Source organism: Triturus cristatus, chromosome 4_1 (genome assembly GCF_964204655.1).
Source record: "Triturus cristatus chromosome 4_1, aTriCri1.1, whole genome shotgun sequence".
Classification (NCBI taxonomy): Eukaryota; Metazoa; Chordata; class Amphibia; order Caudata; family Salamandridae; genus Triturus; species Triturus cristatus.
The window spans coordinates 299,588,351-299,609,067 of NC_140585.1; the positions used below are offsets into that span (position 1 = coordinate 299,588,351).

General features: G+C 42.7%; 1 protein-coding gene across 1 annotated transcript in view; it reads left to right on the forward strand.

Annotated features, from left to right (window-relative positions):
• Positions 1–20,717, forward strand: part of ATP6V1E1 (ATPase H+ transporting V1 subunit E1) — a 140,580-nt gene that overhangs the window by 54,957 nt on the left and 64,906 nt on the right. The window contains exons 6-7 of the mRNA XM_085652168.1: positions 15,649–15,717; positions 17,746–17,840. Coding sequence (XP_085508294.1) covers positions 15,649–15,717; positions 17,746–17,840 — 164 coding nt within the window. The remainder of the gene's footprint in view (positions 1–15,648; positions 15,718–17,745; positions 17,841–20,717) is intronic.

Sequence of the window (20,717 nt, forward strand, 5' to 3'; positions counted from 1 at the left end):
GGTGCGCCATTGATGCAGTGGACATCGCAGCTTGGGTGTCCACTCCATTGTCTTAATTGGGCGCACACGTAGCTTCTCATTTTGGGTTTTAAACCTGAAGTCTAGAAGCATCTGCCCAGCCTGCCCTTTGATGGTTTGGGTTTGCACATTGACCAGATGCTGGAAAAGATAAAGAAATACACCCAATCCATTGTGCTCTCAACCACTATAGGTTCCTTTTTAGACGAATCCGTACAGGGCCTTTTTGAAAACCACCTTCCCTGACCTTTTCCCCCTTCTATCGGAGATAGCAGCACTAACAGTAGCACACGCCACAAGGCTACCACATAGGTGCCTACCCAGGCAATAATGGCAGGGGTAAAGTGCGTTCCAGCAAGGGGCCTCCACCTCCAAATGTTGAATTCCTCCAGCACCCCTATGACCACTCTACACCTGTTTGGGAAAGACAGTGGAATTTCCTCCATGCTGGCAGAAAATCATATCCGACAAGTGGGTCTTAGCAGTGGTTCACCACGGCTACTGCCTAGAGCTTCACACACGCTCTCCCAACAACCCACCTTGCAAATACATCAGCAGCAGCAAGCATCTCAGCCTCGTGGAGGAAGATGTCTAAGCACTCCTCCTAAAAGGGGCCATAGACCCAGTCCCCTCCTACACCAGGGCAAAGAAGTTTATTCTCTCTACTTCTTGATTCCTAAGAAAGACTGGTCTCTCAAGCCCATCCTGTCTTCAGTTACTGCAGATGTTGAGGAGTGGAGTAGTAGTTCTCATATGTTGAGGAAGTTTGTCCCAGTTTTTAGCGGTGATGAAGAAGGGGCATCCTCCTGCCTTGCTTCTGCGTATATGCGGGATTCGTGCGAGGGATGGAGGGAGGAGGAGAGAGAGGTGGAGCTAAGTAGTCTGGAGGGTTGGTAGAGTTGGAGTTGGTCATTGAGGTAAGCTGATCCTGTGTTGTGGTAGGCCGTGTAGGTGTAAGTTAGCAGCTTGAACTTGCAACATTTCTGGATGGGTAGCCAGTGTGGTTCAGTGATGTAAGCGCTTCTGGGAACGTCTAGGATGAGTATGGCAGCAGTGTTTTGGATGCTCTGGAGTCTGTGTGAGTTGGTTCCTCTGCTGCAACAAGGTAAATTTATGACTGTTTGACCTTAAGGCTGCTGACTTTCACATCCCCATCTATCCCGCCCACCGATTCCACCTATACTTTATGTTAAGTGGCTGTTGCTACCATTTCAAGGTGCTACTACTCGGCGTGACCACCTCCCCAAAGGTCCTCACCAAATGCCTGGCAGTGGTCACTGCACACTTGAGGAGAGGAAGTATCCACGTCTTCCCACCTACACGATTGGCTGATCAAGAGCGCCAGCAAGCCCCAGTGCTTATTGCACACCCAGGCTTCTTCTACAGCCTCAGGTTCACCATCCATGCCACCAAATCCCACCTGTCTCTTTTGCAAATACTGCATTTCAACACTAAACTCCATTACAGGCAAGACCTATCCCAGCCCCCAAAGAGTCTTGGAATTTCAGCAGCTGTGCCTCTTTTTCAGCCAAATCTTTACATCCGTCAGTACTGCTTTGGCCTTCCTGGCATGATGTCCTGTTCTATCGCAATAGTGCCCCAAGCCCAGCCACATATACACACTTTTTACAACAGTGCCTTTCCACACAATGGTCACAAACTGTCCATCTTTCCCTCAAAGTCTTCCTTCCACTCCCCTGAGGCAAAGAGATGCTAATAAACACAGACAACATGACCGTTATATACTAACTACAAAAGCAGGGCAGCATTAACTCTCTGCCACTCTTCTTGTTAGCTCAAACTATTTGGCATTGGGTACTCTGCCATCGTATTCACCTTACAACGCTCTTCTGGTGCTTAGAACACACCAAGAAGTCTAAAAGTAGGAATTCCATCCTTAAGTCCTTCTCAACTACTTCCAACACTGGAGCTCCCGCATGTAGAGCTCTTTGCCACCCCAAACACTCAAAATGGTCAAGCTTTGCATTCAGGTACCCACGCCTACAGCCCATGTGCAACACACAATGGATGAACTGGCAAGGGATATTTGCTTACAGTTTTCTGTCTCTCCCTTGCCTTCCATTAGTGCCGGAAAGATGTGAGAGATGTCTCAGATTCTCATCCTTGTAGCCCTCACCTGGGCCAGACAACCCTGATATTCAGAACACCTCGAAATGTCAGTCAGTCTCCACGAGAAGCACCCCAACAAGATGGATCTTCTCACTGGCAACCAAGGTTAGATGAGGCATCCAGACCTCTAGCAACTCAATCTAGTGATTTGCAGCTGAGGTCCTAGAGTTTGGCTACTTACGTCTTCCGCTAGAATACATTGACATCTTGTGAGATGTCCGCAGGCCGACTACACGTGTAGGTTATGGAGCCACGTGAAGAGGTTTGTCTACTACTGAATTCCTAAACACTGGACCACCTAAAACCTGCTGTCCAGGATATCTTCCGCTATTTACTTCATCTTCAGAAGTCTGGCTTGGCCTATACTTCCATACAGCTTCACTTAGCAACTATAACAGCTGAAATGGAAAACTGGGAATACGCCTCCCTTTTTCACATACCACTGGTTAAGGCCTTCATGGAGGGCTTCAAAAGGGCCATTCCCAATTGAGGTTCCACCCTCCACAGTGTGGAATCTAATATAGTCCTCACCAGACTCATGGGGCTCCCTTCAACCATTACACTCTTGCTTTCTTCTGTACTTTTCCTGGACATTTTTTGTTGTTGTTTTTTTTTTTGAGTTGCAATAACTGATCTCAGACGCATTAATGAATTGCAAAAGGTGGTCTCCCCTTTCCACCTTAACCAGACAATTGTACTCCCAGTCTTCTTTATCCCAAACCGATTCTGTAGCAGAGAGAGCCCTACACATCCTCTAGATGTTAAGCTCGCTCTCGTGTATTATATTGAGAGGATCAAGCCCTTCTGTAAGGCAGCCCATCTTCTTGTAGTCTTCACAAAGCCCCACAAGGGTCAGCCTATTTTGAAAGTAGGTATTGCCAGATTAATTATTTAGTGCATTCAGACCTGCTATCACAAGGCCAAAAGAGCCCTCCCTGTTACACCCAGGGCACACTACACGGACGAAGGCAGCAGCTATGGCCTTCCTACGGAATATTCTTCTGGCTGATATATGTAAAGCAGACAATTGGGCAACCCCACATATATCCACCAAACACTACTGTGTGGATAGGTGCACCAGATTCATTGTTGAAAGTAGTTCATGTGAACAAGATCTGAGAGATTATGCTCTTACCTGCTGTGATGATAGGACAAGAACCAACCTAGGATGCTTTGGAAACCAAAGTCCTCTAGTTTTATTAGTAGCGTCTGGTGGTGAACAGTGTCAAAGGTGGTGGATATAACTAGTAGTTGTAGGGTATCCACACCACTTTCATTTTCAAGGAGTCCCAAATGACTTTCAGAGTGCATTTAGTGCCTCTGCAGAATCCATTTGCAAACCTCGAAAAACTGTACTTGCACGCTCTCTATGGCGAGTCATTTTTGATCAAGGCAAGAGATTCTTGGGGCCTACTGGCCCATCCTGGCGAGAGCTCGACCAGTCATTCTGAATGTGAATGAGCAATAAATATGCCTTTAAATCCTATTTTTGTCTTGTCACACTTGCTGTGCTTTCAAAGACAAAGATCAAGTGTCAGCTTATGTCTTATTAGAAATTGGTGCTTATTTTATCCTGGAAATTGGTGTTTACTTGTCTTTCTCGGACTACAAAGATGGAGGATTTCATAAAGTGAACTGTCTGACAATCGTGATGGAGTACAGGAAGTATGAAACAAAAGGCTGGCTGCGCTATACAACTTGTATTAAAGAACCCAAGACATCAACAAAGAATACTGTTTGTGGTTTCTGACTAACACGTGTACATCATGTTGAAATAATGTATGTGTGCACGGGACATAGGTTCATGTATATGTTGTAGGATTTTTTCTACACGGATAAAGGGGTTAATAGGGTTTTCCCTTCCCAGGTAGCACCATACTTCACAATTGTCACTCACAAGACACCAACGTTAATAGGCTGAGCGCGATACTTCCTACAAAGTAAAAACCACTAACCTATGAAACGAAAGGCTGTAGGATGTAATTTTATTCCTAATACATATTTAAATAGCTTGTAAATGAACAGCACAAATATTTCAGAATATATCGACAGCTAGGAAAGCACTCTTTTGTAAATCAGTGTGATGGAGACAACCATTTTATTAGGATAAAACAAATAGGAACACTTAATGGTGATGTGCAAATGATAAATACTTGCTAAAACACAATTTCCACACAATGTTGTTATACAGTTTTATCAGTAAAACATGTCACTGGGAAATTTTGTGGGCATTTCAATGGAAAATGTGCTGTGTACAGTGCACTGCCACATCATGCTTTCGTAATATATTTATTAAAAGTGAGTTTAAAAAAATTTAATGAAATATCGCCTCGCCCGATGACTATGCAATTAGTGAACCAAGAGGTGAGTCTGGGTCATATGTACCCTATTCGTGTGCTGAATTCTTATTATACAAGAAACAAAAATGTAGTCTATTAAATCGAACAAAACAGTTTTTGAATGGCAGACATCCTGAACACACATATTTGGAGGTGCTCTCATATGTGATAATGAAGAAAAAAGCGCTAGTGAAATTAAATATTTGTAAAATATGGGCATACAAATAATGGCTGTAGGAATAACAGCAAAACTCCCAAACAATGTGTGCTAATTGAGAAAAGGAACACTTGTTTCTGGGGCTCAAACACCCATAATGCGTACAAAAAGGCTTCATTATCATAGCTTTGTGGTTGAATAGTTTTTACCTGTGCATTCCTGCAAAGTGCCACGCATCAGGTGTTAGTCGAACACATTTCAGTGTGGTGGTCCATCTTACCCCACTGAAATGCATTAGTCACGCATTCTAGCGCTGCTCAGCTGTCAGTGTGCAAAGCTGGCTGACATGTGATGCAGACCGGTGAGTCCTGAGTGGCCCGCAATGGCCAGTACTGTGTGTCAGTGACTTTTGAAATAAAACAGCCTGCTGTGTGTGTGTGTGCGCTTCAGTCAGCCCTGCCTGACCCGACCCCAGCCCACCGGGCTGCGGTGCCTGCATCATAAGTAAGTGCCAGAGTGAGCTGCGGTATTTGTCCCAATAAAGAAACACTTGCTACTTGTTATGCAGTAATTTAATTGCTGATAGAGCCCTCTGTCTCAATCCGGGGGCAGTGCTCAGCTATGCTCTCCGACAGCGCAGCCACTTACCTGCACCACGCTCTGATGCCCCCGGCGGCCGAGGCTCCGAAGCACAATGAGTTGGCCCATGCCTGGACACCAGCAGGTACCCGGTGTTTGGGGATACCAAATATTACACAGCACCAACTTGTCAGCGAGCCTTGCCCTCCGCCGAGATTGAAAGACAGTTTCCTTTCGTCACTTTGTGTTCACGACCACTCCCGCTTCTAACAACCTGCTTCTCAGAGACAGGAGCCTGGTCTTAGCAGCTGATTGGGCCTTGGCAAGTCTGCAGACAACCAATCAGTGCGTGTCTGTCGAAGGGTGCCCGACCAAGCGTTCAGACCCCAATAAACTATATTAATAAATCAGACTTGTTGCGTATTTCGGTACCACCACCATCACCCTTTTGTAAATACGATGCTGCCTCCGTGATAGTTTGCTTCAATAACTAAGCGCTACTGCGATGTGAACGGGGCCACTTAAAGGAAAGTAACTAAAGGCTACTAGGGATTGGAGAAGATATTTTTCATATAAAGAGTGATACAGCGATTTAATTATACTTTACAGGAAGCAAGCCCTGTCTGGAAAGCGTGCCGGTAAGCACCGCAGGGGCAGCAGCACACGTTGCAGAGGTTCGAATAAATACTTTCAGCAGATGATGCAGAGACATTTATTTTCCTGGCACAAATGCGTCTTCATAATTTTGAGTATGAAGTTGAATTTAAAAGTACAATTCTTCCATGCAACTGGTCACATCCCAATCAGTTAAAGTTAAAGGCCGTTGCTTATAAGGTTGAGTTCTGAAAACATGCCTTTAAACTTAACCGTAGGCTACATTTTGTGTCAGTGGGAGCTGCTAAGGGTCTTTTGTTTCTGGAGATTTGCAGCAGTTGCAAGAGATGTTCTTAGAGTTTCTTGTTGCTCAAATGGATGTTATTTCTCCTATTTATAGGTTTCCCTCATCTATCTTCATTGCTTGATTTTGCTCACGAGAAAGTGTCACTCATACGCGTAAAATTGTGCTGAAATTATAAAAATGTCCCACATAGCACACTGAAACCTTGGCAGCTATGCATGTGGTGCCTTTTTAGGTCGAGTCTGCGCTGTGAGGCATGCTGTATTTGGAGGTCATACCAATGGCAACAGCACTATGCAGATATCATCCCTCCACTGCATACAAAAAAAGGTTTTAAACATTATTTCCAACACCAAGAGCTCTAGCTTTCACAAATGCCAGACCTATTGCATTACAACCGCTTGTTTACTCTTGGATCCTCTATAAGGTTGGAGTATGGTTATTTGGGAGATTGTTTCCTTCAACACAGTTTTCTCCACCCAAAGATTAGAGTAGCTTTATTAAAGGTGTGACAGAACTGTCACTGCAAATTTGCCATTAAATGACAGACGTCCAGTGTTTGTGATACCTTTGACTAATGATCATCAATCTAAAGACTCCTACCGTTTGAAGTTAATCATAGCACATTTAGGCAAAGTAGGAAATGATGACGTACTTCAACAAATGTAGAACAGTCTTTGTGGATACTGTGGGAGAAGTGATTCAAGGGGAGCACAATACTGACTCTGAGGTCAAGAAGTTGTTCTAAATGTATTTGAGGACGTCTGGAATCCATGAATTTATAGTGCCTCAAACACAAAGGCTCTTGAAGACGAAAATAGGTCATCCAATTCAACCTTAATCCTTAATATCGAAGACCTGATGTCACAAGGCAAGCATTTTAAAATCAAAGCATTGGTGTTAATCTTCGATATTTAAAGATAAGTCATTGAAGTCTCATTCTGTTCAAGTCCACTTTGGAAGACACTGGCAAAGAGAAGATACATTGTTGACTTGACTACAAAGACTGATTGACTTCTAACAGGGACAGAGGGGCCATTGACTCCTACCTATTGAGTTTCAAAAGCCATTAACTGTTTTTAAAGCTGAAAGAGGGAAAAATGCACTCTACCATGAAATTGCTTTTTCTATTAGGCAGGAACAATTTATGCATGAAACATTAGCCTCTTAAAATACCCAATAACTACATGGCACAAAAGATGAAGCCAGAATACTGAACCATTTAAACAAAGAGAAGAGTATCATGAAGAGGACTCTCAAACAAAATATTTTTGCATATGTATACCACCTATTATTGAAGACCTAAAACAACCTGCTCTTGAGTGTGACTCTATCTGGCAGGCGTAGTCCTCTATTCCAGATGGTAATATGATTCTTCATGCCTCGTTAACAGCTATAGGCACTTTTATAGTTGAAGTAGAAAAGGAATAGAAGGATTGTTTTTTTTTATTGGGAACATTAGACACATTACCTTCGTTGCCTTGTGTTCTGTAGTAAAGAGGTCTTCAGTATAGCACCATCAACTAGTTAATAACACCTTGCAATGAAAAAGCATAAACCAGCTCTGCAAGATCGCTTTATATATTAAAACCTGTCACAGTCGGCTCTTAGTATCACCTGCAAGGAAGAGGGCACAAAACTCATTTTCACTAAGGCCTTCCTCAGATAAAGACAGCAGACGTCTAGAAGCAGCTCGGAGAAAGAGGTAAAGTGCTGCAGTCATGCAGCAGTATATTGAAAATCCAAATGCATTCCTAAATAAATTTTGTCATCAACAGTGAAAGGAGACCGAAGAGCTGATTACGCATTTGCGCTGGAGTATGAAGAGGTAAAGCATTAGTAGAAGAGGGAAAGACCAGATCAAATGCGCTTAAAATCTTCAATGGATTTGGCTGGCAGAGCGAACATGGAACTCTCTGCTGGCACTGTGTCTTGAAGACGTGCATGCTTCAAACGCTTTTCGCCCTAAGTGGGATGGGTATTCCCAGACGTGGGACCCGTGCTCACTACGCCACTGGAGTCAAGCTATCCTGGCTGATGACGGCTGATAGCCAGAAACCGGTCCTAGGATGCTTGATTCCGGTCCAGGGAAGACATGGCTTGGCAGTTCGGGCTGGACTGTTCCATGAGGCACAGGGTCAAGACTGATTTGCATATGGCCATGTCTAAACTGGGGTGGCGTAGTGGGCAAAAGAACGATGGATTTAACCCAGATCTCTTGACTGAGGGAGAATGTCTGCATTGTCAGCATTCCGTCCATCATTTGTTTGTTGTAACGCTTTTCGCCCTAAGTGGGATGGGTATTCCCAGACGTGGGACCCGTGCTCACTACGCCACTGGAGTCAAGCTATCCTGGCTGATGACGGCTGATAGCCAGAAACCGGTCCTAGGATGCTTGATTCCGGTCCAGGGAAGACATGGCTTGGCAGTTCGGGCTGGACTGTTCCCATGAGGCACAGGGTCAAGACTGATTTGCATATGGCCATGTCTAAACTGGGGTGGCGTAGTGGGCAAAAGAACGATGGATTTAACCCAGATCTCTTGACTGGGGGAGAATGTCTGCATTGTCAGCATTCCGTCCATCATTTGTTTGTTGTAACGCTTTTCGCCCTAAGTGGGATGGGTATTCCCAGACGTGGGACCCGTGCTCACTACGCCACTGGAGTCAAGCTATCCTGGCTGATGACGGCTGATAGCCAGAAACCGGTCCTAGGATGCTTGATTCCGGTCCAGGGAAGACATGGCTTGGCAGTTCGGGCTGGACTGTTCCCATGAGGCACAGGGTCAAGACTGATTTGCATATGGCCATGTCTAAACTGGGGTGGCGTAGTGGGCAAAAGAACGATGGATTTAACCCAGATCTCTTGACTGGGGGAGAATGTCTGCATTGTCAGCATTCCGTCCATCATTTGTTTGTTGTAACGCTTTTCGCCCTAAGTGGGATGGGTATTCCCAGACGTGGGACCCGTGCTCACTACGCCACTGGAGTCAAGCTATCCTGGCTGATGACGGCTGATAGCCAGAAACCGGTCCTAGGATGCTTGATTCCGGTCCAGGGAAGACATGGCTTGGCAGTTCGGGCTGGACTGTTCCCATGAGGCACAGGGTCAAGACTGATTTGCATATGGCCATGTCTAAACTGGGGTGGCGTAGTGGGCAAAAGAACGATGGATTTAACCCAGATCTCTTGACTGGGGGAGAATGTCTGCATTGTCAGCATTCCGTCCATCATTTGTTTGTTGTAACGCTTTTCGCCCTAAGTGGGATGGGTATTCCCAGACGTGGGACCCGTGCTCACTACGCCACTGGAGTCAAGCTATCCTGGCTGATGACAGCTGATAGCCAGAAACCGGTCCTAGGATGCTTGATTCCGGTCCAGGGAAGACATGACTTGGCAGTTCGGGCTGGACTGTTCCCATGAGGCACAGGGTCAAGACTGATTTGCATATGGCCATGTCTAAACTGGGGTGGCGTAGTGGGCAAAAGAACGATGGATTTAACCCAGATCTCTTGACTGGGGGAGAATGTCTGCATTGTCAGCATTCCGTCCAGCATTTGTTTGTTGTAATGCTTCAAACTTATGGCAAATGTCATTGGTATGCACTTTACTGCAAAAAATTAATTTGGCCCATGTCTGGATACTTTGCTTTAGAACATGAAGGCAGCCAATTATACTGTCAGGAACATGGGAGCTCTGGAATCATGAGGGTTCATCAGTTGAGGTAGTACATTGCAAGGAAGCAAAGTTCTGCTTATTTTCAAGGACTGGTTGAAGGTGCATGGTATCAACGAAGAGCATTTTAATTCTCCACAACCCAGGTGTAATTTTCATAGCAGAAGGAAAGGACCAAGGCAGAGATCTCTGGCTCTGTAACTCCAGTGAAATGACTCTCTAGTACTGCCAATACATCATAAACATTAGAAGAGGGAAGAATAAAGGACTTTCTCCAAGAATGGTAGGCAATAAATACAGACAAGTGTGTCTTAAACTTGTAAAATATAGTTATTGCTCAGATGGCCTCCTACTCTAAAATCAAAAAGGTAGACAAACGCATAATATGAAAGGCACCTGTTATTTTAGGAAGCACAGAACACTTGAAAAAGTAATGATAAATCGCCCCAAAAGAATATAGGAATACACAACATATTCATAGTACCAAATGGGTGCTCAATACTAAGACCTACACAAGATTTGCGATTCCTGTACAAATTGGTAAGGACGCACACTTGCAAAATCATTACTCTCCACAAAGTGAAGATTGCTTAAACTATTCACCCCTAAGGGTCTCAAAGCGCTGGGGGCCGTAGGGAAGATTAAGCGAGCTATTGCCCAGAATCGCATAGTGCTGAGCTGCTGCCGCCGACGGTCGAACCTTGAGCCCCCGTGCTCCAGAGTCGGACGCCCTGGCTGCTGCGCCACACCACTTTAAAGAATCATATTTCCACATCATGATGCATCCTCCAGCACACAAAACATATCTTATAGTTGTAATACAAAGAGTATATTCTCAAAAGTACAACCCTTTTGAATCAAATGAGCACCAAGAGTGATCACCAAATGTTTGCGAGTAGTGGTGGCAATCTTGAGATGCCAATCCATCTCGATGTATGATTAAATACATGATTATCTGGTAAGAGGAGTTCTTAGCAGGAATGCCAAATAAGCATTCAGATAGCAAAGGATGTACTCAGATGCACAATCGGTAAGAAAAAAAATCATCCTATACCCAGAAAAAGAAGACCTGTTTGGGAGCGCTGGTCAACATGAAGTTAACATTAGCATTCCCTACTCCAACAGCATTTTCCCTGCCTAATCCATCTCTCCTCTACCACACATTCACTTTCTGACAGGGAGAAAGTTGACAAAGTTACTAGGTATGGCAACATCATGCTTTCAGATTATACCAAATGTAAGACTTCATATGAGATCAATTCAGCATCGGCCGAAAAGCCTGCCATATCAGGTGAGGGAGACTGGCATTGCCTAGTGGCTCTGATAGCAGAATTACAGCAAGAACTAAATTGGTGGCGCAGCAAAACATTAAGGACAGGACTTTTAAACAACCAGTATTGTCCATCTTCGTAACAGATGCATCACATATGGTATGCGATATTCACAGGGAAACATTGACAGTCAGCGGTCAATGGTTGGAGGTGTATCAACACTATACATCACTTGCTTAGAATTGAAGACTGCCTTCCTAGCCCTCAACACATTTTACAACAAGGCAATTAAGATAATGATAGCCAACACCACAGCTATATTTTTTATGAACGAGAAAGCGAAACATATTCCACCAATTATCAAAAGTGGCACAGCAGATTTGGCACTGGGCCATTAAGTTAGAGGCTCATCATGTTCTTTGAGAAGAAAGCATGTGCGCAAACACATGAACATATAAAATTCAACTAGACTCTAATCCTGATTGTTCCACAGTTGACACTAAGGTTAGAGATCAATTACCATCACAAAAGAATTTGTCAACAATGAAGATGGGACATATTTAGACATGACTTAAGTGTTTAGAACTGGCTGTGTGGCTCATGATGTTTTGTGATTTCGATACCTACAACTAGGAGGTGTTTAGCAGCCTAGTGGACTAAACATTTAGGTTGGTGTTCACAAAATGATCGCAACAATGGGTTAGATAATCAGAGTGATTATTAAATATTTTATATACCTATTTGATTGTGGATTAAGTTATGCCTTGTAACGTGTGTTCATCAGCTGTGTGTTCATCCTGCTCTTTTCTCTGTCTAGTCCCTTCTCTGTGTTCTGTACTCTGCTGCTCATCCAGTGTAAGTGATGTCATAGAATGTTCCCTGTGTGTATGTTTGAGCAGGAATGCTGCTCCCGGTGGGGGTGATTTTCCTGATACTACTACAACCATCTTATCCTCTAATGTTCCTGTCCTGACTGAACAAAATAATAAATCTACCGTTTGGATAAAACTACATCTCAGTCTACCACCTTTCTTGAATTTCACAGAAGGGTGTTAAGGTTTATAAATAAAATTACATAAAAATGTGTAATGGTGTTCACGTATTGGGGAGTTATGAATTTATTGCAGACGTCTAGAGTTGACTGAGTTATTGGTGTTTTGTTCGAAATAATTCAGGACCTGCAGCAAAAGATCGGAATCCAGAATACCTTTAAGCATCAGAGCTACTGCTAGAAATAAATAATTTGTTTCCTCCATTCTATGAAGTCCTATATCTTTGTTATGGCAACTATTTCCATTTTCCTGTGACTGAGCTATCAAAGATGGGTCATTAGTTGGCTTGATACATTGGTTCAAGGTTCTTGTCTATTGATAAGCCATCTGATGTTAAGATGCCTTGAGAGTGGAGTGGAAGGTTCCTGAAGCAAGTAATTTGTTGAGGATGTTGATTGCTATGGAAGGGGCAATGCGTTTGATGTCTTTGAAACTTTGTGCTTTGCATAGGCCTGCATTGGTTGAGCAGTTTGTTGAATTCAGAGTCAGCAGTTTGTTTGAAAGAAGCCAGAGATGGTGTGTACTGTGTTAAGTCCTGGTAGTAGTAGTCTAGTTGTTGTCCATCCTGCGCCTAACAGTATCTTTGTCTTTCTCGTCAAGACTTGAACACAAAGTAGTGAAATGGTGATGCATTCCGCCATTTTGAATTCTGAAATTTTTTTAATGTAGATTCTTAGATGTATGTTATTAATTGGAAATGTGTACAGAGCAATGCAGTCTTTTTCATTCTTAATGGATGATATATGTATTTTTTTTGGGTGGCATTGGAAGTGTGCTTTATTTTAGATTTCTTTTTTTTTCCTCCAGTGCAGTTATGAAATTCCTAATTCTTTGGCTTTCTTTTCCGTATTGTGCCTTGCGAGTACTTTATCTGTGATTAGAGCATACGGATGTACTCAACTGTATTTGTCAAAGACTTTGAGCTCTATTGTATTTTTCATATTTATAATTGTGGATTTATGGGAATGAACACTTTTGTATGCAACTTTTCAGCCCCGCTTTAGATCACATGCTGTGCTCACTCCTGAGCTCCAGTATTGGGTTCAGAATTTTACAAGTTGTTTGTCTTCAAAGGCTCTTTCGACTTTGTGGTGACACGTGAATTCTCCCCCAAAACTCACAATTTACCAGGATACCAACTCCACCTCAACTTATTTTTTTTCTACCACCCATTTTGGACTCATTTTTTAATGCATGTCAGAGCTATGCAGCAAGAGAAATTTCAACTCTGGTGGACCAAGAAACTGAGTCCTGCTTCAGCATCGAGCCAGAGGGGGATTATGCTGACGAACCAGGGGCCATGTCCTGTAAGAATTGCTAGTTTGGTGGGAGATTATCAAAATGACTCCTTCTATATTCTGCCTTAGTTGAAACAATACATTTAAACAGAGCTGAATGAGCCAAATTAGAATCCTGAGCTTGTTGTACCTAATCTTTACCAAGAGCGGAGCCACTCGGGACTTCATCCATTTTACAATAAAGGGTTTGGATTGTTTGCCGAAATTGGTGACAGAGCAGCACAGGCATTGGTCACAAAATAGTTTAGTAAGGTGAGATGACACTCTGGTCCCGCAACCACGTCTAAAAAAATGTTTGACACACCAATGATGTATTATTTGTTCATCATTCAATCTTTACTGATTTCTGTAAACCATGAATAGACTGCAAGCTTACCTTAATCCTGAGCGAGGCGTTATGGTAAGGATGAAAGAAAGAGAGTCTGGACATCATTGCTGCTAGGTTTTTTACCTGAAGAGATTGCGCTGGCAGTTCAGACAGCAGTGCTTTCCAAAGTATGGAAGGATTTTCAGTTAAATAACTCTATTTTCATCCACAAGCAAATTTACTGGCAAAAAAATGTTCCTTCAAATTTCCTGCGTCATGGCAAACTAAACCGCTGTAGCCAATCACTTTCAAAATTGCAGGTTTTTTTTTTGTGTTTTTTTTGCTGTGTTCCTACGCTTTTTATGCATTTGTCTAATTTTGTCTTTTTTCATAGAAATGGTGTATGGCAGACAGGGGTAATTGCAATCTAAATCTAAATCTCCTAAAGGCAGACAGGGATTTGTTTACTGATGTGTTTTTTTTTTTTTTTACAGATTTTTAACTGACTTTGTTTTAATGTCTAATACTTAACCAACTTTATTGGCATTTTTCTCATTTACATGGATATCATAACAGGAGTTGTACAAACAGTTTCTTTATGTCAGTGAATATGTTGACAATCTGCAATACAGCAATCTAGTATACATTTTGTGTTTGCACCCGGTCAGTATTTCACATCTTGTATACTATACCAAATACTTCAACTCCTTGTTTTTCCTCTTTTCGTTTGCTATTCATGTGATTTTACCTTGTGCTAACATTATCCCTCAACTCCCCCCCCCCCCCTCTCCCCTTTGTGAATGTCTGTTCCACGTCTAGGTGTCTTCGTCGTGTCTCCTCTCGTCTAACAGGGAATCAGCAGAGGTCTTGTGCTCTTTCCTATATACACCCATTCTCGCCTCTGTTTACCTATGCACTTATTCAAGAGGGGGGCCTTCGCTTAGTGATCATTGCCGTCCAGGTTCTGATGTCATCTTTTACTTTGTCGTCTTTGCAGACCTGTTTCATTCGAACTTTCTCTGCCGTTGCCCATTCGCATATTTCCTTTAACCACATTTCACACTTCGGAAGTGTCAGGGTTAGCCATGCTATCGCAAGATGTCTTTTTGCAAATATTAATCCTATAAATACAAATTTCCTGCTCAGCTTCCGTTTCTTGGGCGTGGGTAGAAGTCCTAATATCATCCGAATGTCCCTGGGGACTTCCCATCCCATGGCTGCCCTGAGTTTCTGTAGAACTTCTGACCAGAATGGGACTACAAGGTGGCACTTCCATACCATGTGCAGAAAGTCGGCATCCACTCCCCCACATCAACAACAAACACTGGACCTGTCTGGATATATTTTGCTTAGCACTTTGGGGGTGTGGTAAGCCTGGTGTACAAAGTTATATTGGACTAGTTTAAATCGAGCCTTGGCGCTTACCAATTTAACCCCTTCATGTAGCCTGATCCATTCCTGTGCTGACGTATGTTCTCCCACCACCTCATCCCATCCTGCCTGTATGGGTAGTATTTTCCTTGGCATATCATCTCGTAACGCTCGATATATGTGAGTAATCAGATGCCGACCGTGGGCCATATATAGCATTACTTGCAGCGTTTTTGTTATGGGTGCTCCTCAGGGAAGGACTGCCAGAGCTCCCTAGTCACCTGAGAGATTTTTACGTATTTCAAAAATTGTCCACTGCTCAAATTAAATGAAGCCTCTGCACACTCCCATGGAACAAATTGACCATTATTATCTAGTCTAATACTTTACCTTATCTGCTATTTACTCTATGCACATTAGTTAAAAATGTTTAGTCATGTTAAAACCAGCTCATCACTGTGTTTATGCTTTGTATTTTAGTGATTTCCTAGGCTGTCAGAGATACTGTGAATTTTCCACTTGTCGACCTAAGTATTGTGCTTTGTTTTCAAACAGGGCCTGTACCAGCTGCTGGAGTACAAAGTGGTGCTGCGCTGTCGCAAGCAAGACATTCCACTGGTTAAGGTACATCTACTCTCCTGATAATCTCTGCAGCATGCCAGCAGTTAGTTCCTTTGTTTATATGTGGTCTTTAGAGAGTGGATTGGACATAGGTTTCAAGGGTCTTCTTTCTGTGAAGAAGTTTAATGGAAATAGTGGCAGAAATGAAAATGTGCATGATTTGCTTTATTTTTCAATTCATTCAACAGCTGTTTACTAAATTCACATGGACCTGGAAATAATAACTGTCTGCTTCTACAACTGGGTACATGCTTGTTTCCTTTTAAAGTTTGCCTCTGGCGACCTCTGAGTGGCTCTAGACGTAGCCAGTAAAATTGCACGCCATAACGCAGTCTTAAGAATCATTGTTTTCTTAAAGCAACAGTACCCAGGAACAATGCACTTGTTGGGAGACACTGGGTTTCCATTCAGAGAATTGGGAGCTGTGGACCAGACACTGCTCCAGCATGACTATGTACATCACCATCTCTCACTGGCTTAGTTATTATATGATAACGTGAGAGTAAGGTTTATTCACAGACCTTTAATTTGTACATCTCTAGATCCTCTGCCTAGTCTGTGAAACCACCCTATACTTATTGAGAACTTCCTCAACTAATAGTCTGGTTAAGATTCAAGAACATGCACAGAAAAACCTCATAAACCTACTGCATGCCACAGATCAAAGTGCATCTACTGAGTATGATAGATCGGGCCTTTTGGGGACCACAGCCACTCATAAATTTGGCCATCTTAAATAGACGAGGAGCATGCTGAACTACTGAAGAAGTGACTTAACAAAGCCCAGAAGAAGGTAGGACTTAGTGTACAATAGGTAGACAGTGGCCTTTTGACAAATCAAACAGGCTAGATTAAATTCATGGGCTCAATACTATACAGATGTGCAGAACAAGATTAGCTCCCTGTTGTAGGGCATACAATAGGTAAACAGTGGCATGTGACAAAGCAAACAGCTTAGATTAAATCCATGGCCTCAATACTATATGGATGGTGCAGAACAAGTTGAGCTCCATGTTTTCAAGCGTACAATAGAAGCATTGGTAGAATGACCCATTTGTCACCAGTGTTCACCCTCTATTGTTCTCTAAGAATTTTGAGTGTGCTAACTGATCTTTTCAAAAGTCCATATGCATTGAGGTAGGCCTTCACATTAATTATAGTAAAAAAAAGTAAAACTCTTGTTTTGGCAGTTTTCTGCATGGAGGTGCTATTTCAGGGGCAGTGCTGCACTTCCTGGCACTGCAACTGTTGGAAGATCAAATATCCACAACTTCATGCCTGCATTGTAGAACTGTAAAGGGTTGCTTTTATTGTAATATTGTAATGTTCTTCCATTCTTACGACTGTCTTCTGTCCCCTATGCAAAATGCATTTGCCACTCAAAACCACTATAATTTTAAGGGCTTGTGGGGGGGGAAAGTGAAGTGCTTAGTACTCCTAAGGAATTTCATACAAGACTTCTAATAAACAAGGGGAACATGTCAGTCCTTAATCTCCTGTGCGAGATCATTGTAAAATACTTGGATCTATCCTACATACGTTATGGATATGATAAGAGGAAAACCGAGTTCACTTTGCAGTGCTTACTGGCCATCTTTTCTGTGAAGTGTCAGTGATGTCTGTTTACTAACTTCTAAAATTAATTTTGCTCACCCATCTCCTATGTGTAAAATTTGTCCGTCAGGGTAGGCACAAAATGAACCTTAGACGTTTGGTCCAAATGGGTTTTACTTGAGCAGCTAATACAAATTTCTTAAACTGTTTTGGTTGTACAGAGCACCACGAGATGGCTTAAACACTTGGGCAAGGAATAAAAAACTTAGCCATGCGATTGAGATTTTTTGTTTAGACAGAGTTTTTGTAAGTATATTGGGGAGGCGCCTGGAATTACCAGAAGTCTCTGGAGTTATTAATTTAAGCTTAGCTTACCCGTTCTCTGAAGTGAGGCAGTCTAAAAGTCCATTTGTTAGGAACTGTGTTGTGGCTTGCTGTGTGTTCTTCTGTACACTCCTTTTCTGTTATTTTTTTCAGGCAGCAGTGCAGAAGTGTGTCCCAGCCTACAAAGCTTCCACAAAGAGGGAGATTGAAGTTGTTCTTGACCAAGATAATCATCTGCCCCATGAAATGTAAGACAGCTTTTTAAAAGATAGCTTAATGTTATTTTCTGAAACATGCATACATCAGTTTTTCTAAATTTGGAGTGGAACCCTTTCACCTAAGGCATTCATATAAAACATTTGCATTTAGGGGTTTATTGGTTCAGGTTCTTTATGTAGTAAACTTTGCTATTCTATCATGGGAACTTCATAGATATTCCTAAACACTGAATTTTCCGACCTGTGTCATGATCCAGGGTCCCTTTTTTAAAGAGTATCTTTGGTGTGAAGAATGTTAATGTTTGCTCAAGGTTTTATGTGTGTCTAACTGAAATTCATTTTTGTTTTCGTTTTGCTTTTTAGTCTTCTGAAATGTAATCATTGCTTTTTCCTTAAATAGCGATTATACAGAATAGGAAAACCTAATGGAAATGAGGTAAACGTACCCAAATATGGAGCAGTTTTGTGAAGTTCGAGTCATCCATCCAAGGATGCCTCCTGCATCTTTGGAATTTGAATTTAGTTCTCACTAGGTTTAGGCCCTCCTTTTGACCCATTACATTCCTCCAAAATGCAGTTCTTGTCATAGGTGGCCTTTTTGGTGGTCATTACTTCTCTAAGATGGATCAGTGAGTTCCAAACCTTGACTATTAAAGAATCTTTTTTTCCAGATTCACAGAGATATGGTAGTCTTCAGAATGAACAAAAAAAATCCTCACAAAGGTTGTTTCCCCCGTTCCATGTACCCATCTTCTTCATGCATCCTCACTCTTAAGTGGAGAGGGCATTCCATGCAATAGATGTTAAGTCGGCCCGTGTACATTGGTAGAACCAAATCCATCCATAGCACAGAGCAATGGTTTGTAACGTTTGCTAGGCCACACATAGGCAATTCTTTTTCCAAGCAGATATTGCTAGATAGATTGTTAAATGTCATCAGACTTGTTATGCAAAGGCTAAGCATGCACTGCTTGTACTGCCTGAGGCACATTCCACACGTAAGGAAGGTGTCTCTGTGCTTTCTTGGGAAACATTCCTTTAGCAGACATCTGTAATGCTGCTACATGGTCAATTTCATGCATGTTCACCAAACACTACTGAGAGTACGTCCAAGCCTGCTAGCAAGCTTTAGTCTGCCAGACCGTATTAAGAGCCTTGTTTCAGACATATGCCTTGTCTGATCACTAGTCACTGCTTGATGAGGAAATGCTTTACAGTCTGGTCAATGCGTTTGTGTCCAAAGCCATCTCTTCATAGTGTATAGTGCTTTAGACTCCCATGCGCCCACCCTCCTTCCTGAATGCCAGAAATGATCAAAGATGCTCTACATACTTTTTGTTTCACAATGCACTGTACCCGCTACTCTGTCTTTAACACTACACTTCAGTTACACAACATGCACTGAGTGGAAAACAATCTGTGGTGACATTTTTATCTTGGTGCATTGTGGACTAAAGGTGGAGTGACAACAGGTTTTGTGACTTGAAAATACCTTTAAAAAAATTTGGAAACCTTGGTACCAACACTAGATGGCAGGAGTATGGCCATTATATGGCTCTCCAGCACTATGCGCTTGGAATAGATGGTTACATGGTTAGTAACATTTGCCCTTTTGTTCTATCCCTACCTAGGCGAATGGTTGATATGTTTCTGCTCCGTCTGGGGCTCCACAGAAACTTGCACAAATCCATACCATCTCCAGTGCAACCCATTACTGTATTCATAGTAGTTCCCATTCTGAATACAGTAAGTAGAAACGTTTGTGTCTGTGGGGAGAGAACGTTATCTATAGTAGATAAATGCAACACGTTGGTCTACTCATCACCCCCATTGCATGGCTAGTATGCTTTATGCATATTCATTGAACTGAATTTGAGCTTACATATGATGTCTTTTCAACAGTGCCTGGCAGATAAGCGCTCTCAAATGAAAGGGAAATGGGTGGACAAACTCCAGCTGACTCCGCAAGAAATTCATTATGTTGCGGTGGTGCTCACAAAAGAATGCACTGTTAGGTTTTTTCCATCTACTAAACCCTACTTTTTTGTGACATGCATTCTTGATTAATGGTGGGCGGACATGGGTTTCCATTGGATCCAAGACATATGGTCCTTGACGGAGACAATATATCATGCAAATCTGCTGAATTCTACTCTCTTCACTGGCAAGTCACTTCTGATTTAAACAAACAACACTACAACCATGTATCTCTGATGGATGCTGTTATCTGAGGATTCCTTATCGTGTGAATCTCTCCAGGTGCTAGACTGGATCTGGAGAACCTTTGCAGTAGCTCTCCAGCACTGATGAGTGGTGGCACACAACACACCTCAAATATCAGCTCTGGTTCCTCCCCAGACATGTTGCAGATCCATAAAATATGCCACCTCATGCGCTTATATCAATTCCTTTTTTTGTGCCCTCCAATGCAGATCCAAAGTTAGCTCTTACTCAATTTTTGCTGAATAAATTGTTCGAGGCATATGAGCTGCAGATCACACACTTGCATTAGATCGCTATCTGGTTTTGGGCTCGGATGCTTGCACCTTGTTGTTGTCTTGGAAGAAGTCTTTGTAGTCACGAGATAAGTAACTCCTCCCTTGGACGATAGTGCGCATGGGCATCAACTCCATCCTTAGATTGGTTTTTTCCGCCATTGGGTTTGGATGCACCTTTTGTGCTCCGGTTCGAAATCTCAATTTCAAACTTTTTCTACGCGCAAAACTTCCACAAACTTTTCGGATTGACTTCGAACATCTTAATCTTCGACGTGCCTTTCATCGGCTCGATTTTGGTCGTCGACGCGAGCCGCTGGGCCTATCCACGCCGTAAGGCCTACGGCTCATGGAAAGGACGCCGTTCAAGAAATGCCCCCAGTGTAGAGCAAAATTCCCGCACAGTGACCAT